The 2,049-nt window shown below is 46.3% G+C and overlaps 1 protein-coding gene across 1 annotated transcript in view; it reads left to right on the top strand.

Annotated features, from left to right (window-relative positions):
• STARD9 (StAR related lipid transfer domain containing 9) overlaps positions 1 to 481 on the top strand; it is a 177,241-nt gene extending 176,760 nt beyond the window's left edge. Inside the window, exon 33 of the mRNA XM_007935325.1 lies at positions 380 to 481. Within this exon, the coding sequence (XP_007933516.1) occupies positions 380 to 481 (102 nt within the window). The remainder of the gene's footprint in view (positions 1 to 379) is intronic.
• Positions 482 to 2,049: the final 1,568 nt, after the last annotated feature.

Below are 2,049 nucleotides of genomic sequence, written 5' to 3'. Positions count from 1 at the left end.
GGGATGGATGGAGGGATGGACACTGGGAAGAGGTAACTATGGGGAGGAAGTGGGAGGGGAGCTGTTGCATTGTAAATTTTGGTCAATGACGTGAGACAAAGTATATGTGAACTGCTGTATGAAAAGTGAATTTACTCTGTAAATCTTCACCCAAATCAAAAGAAAAAAAAAGTTAAAAGCAGAGCTTCAGCAGAACAGAGGGAGATGACCCATTTTGTGTCTCTCTACTCCCATCTCGACTTGACTTGACCTCTGCCACTGGGAGGTCCCACTTCAGTCTAAACAGCTGGCAGGCCTCCCTATGGCTAAAGGGTACCTTGGCAGGCATGTTTTCTGAGTAGATGTGTAGCTTTGACCCTCCTCTTCTGCTTTATTCCAGGTGGAACTTGGTGCTCCAGGCTTCCCCCCTCAGCTCCTGAACTCCTTTATCAAACAGCAGCCACTGGTTATAGCCAGACTGGCTTCCTTTCTCAGTAGTTAGCATCTTGCCATCAAGATGCTCCTTCTGAGATGCAGGCCCAGGACACTTCGGAGAAGATGCTGTTGCAGTTCCTTGTTACTTTCTGTACCCTGATGTAAGATCTGAGGCAGCATGCTGTGGCTGATGAGACAGACAGCACTCAGCCCAGCCTTGCCCGCAAAGCCCAATCAGTATTTGGTCACAGCTGGCCGCCACTGCAGAACAAGGGGTCTGAGCTCCTGGCCATCCAGGGTGAATGAAGCTCAGTTCACCCTTTGAATTCCCCACCTTTATTTCATCTCTGGGACCTCATGGCAGTCAGCTGTTGAAGGCCCAGGATCAGGTACAGCCAGCAGAGCTGAGGCCTGTGTACTCTGGCTTGCCTTGGCCTACAGAGAATGCAAGCAACCGTTGGCCAACTCTTCAAATATGCCTCTAGAGTTAAGTTTGACTGTGGGATAGGGTGTTAGAAAATACTAGAACAGAAAAAGGGTTAAAAAAAAAACAACAACCCAGCTGCACAAACTAGAAAATGGATTCAGAATCTTTTGTCCTTCAATTTTTGCAAAATGCTTTGTTTTTGTTTTCTTTTTCCTTCTTCCTTCCCCTCATAGGAGAGGACATTTGGGCCTCTGCCTCAGTCAGCTGAGCAGTGCTGTGTTACAGAGCCACCGCTCTAGAGCTCAGTAACACGGGAAGGGGCCATCTGGACTAATGTAGCACTGAAAAGCAGGCTGGACAGACTGGGGGGCCAGGGCAGGGACCCAGCTCTTTTGAGAACTGAGGCAAGGGAAGCCAGATGCTGGCTACTAACAATGCAAGAGGAAGTTCAGAGATTAAAAATCATCCTTTGAAGATGGGGGAGAAGATAAATGGAGCTCCTGGGAGGTAATTTGTTAGGAGGCAGCTCAGCTCTGCACCTTTCCTCTCCTCGTTCATAGGCTCCGTGCCAGCTGCCAGGGGGTCTCTTGAGCCATTGAGGCTGCTGCAGACTCGTCTTCAGTTCTGGTGCCAGAATCTTTGGTGGAAAGAGGGTGCCATGTGGGGACTAAGATGTGGTAAAAGTGATTTTCTGTATAGTGCAGCAGAGATTTATTTTTCTAAAAGTGTTTTGCAGGTTTTATTTTTTTCCCTGTGACCTCAGATTAAGTTATTTACATATTGATTGAAGGACTGACTTTTAAATTGCTTTTCAACTTTTATTTATTTATTTATTTTTTTTTGGTAATACTGATATACTTAACACCCTATTTATGTACTCCCCACCTCTCTTCATATATAAATGACTTTTATAAGACTTTTGACCAAAAAAGTCAGAACACTGGAAAATTAAGTCTTATGTGTACTTTTACCTACTGAAGACTGCCTCAGGGTACCCCCCAGTGTGCCGTCTGAGCTCAGCCAAATTCAGCCTAGAGATCCTAATGGCAGTGTTTACCCTAGTGGCCCAGTTTCAAGCATGTGCTGAGTGGCTTCCCTAAGCTTGCTCAGCACCGCTTCGCACTGGTAATGAACAACCAGATTAGCTGCCCAACTGTGTGGCATAATAGGAAGGTTCCAGAGCAATTGCTGCAATACCTAATGGTGAC

The sequence above is a fragment of the Orycteropus afer genome, unplaced genomic scaffold (genome assembly GCF_000298275.1).
Source record: "Orycteropus afer afer isolate SDZICR_OR568_19922 unplaced genomic scaffold, OryAfe1.0 scaffold00026, whole genome shotgun sequence".
Lineage (NCBI taxonomy): Eukaryota > Metazoa > Chordata > Mammalia > Tubulidentata > Orycteropodidae > Orycteropus > Orycteropus afer.
Note: the sequence above shows the minus strand (reverse complement) of the source record. Positions and strands in the feature narration are given on the sequence as shown.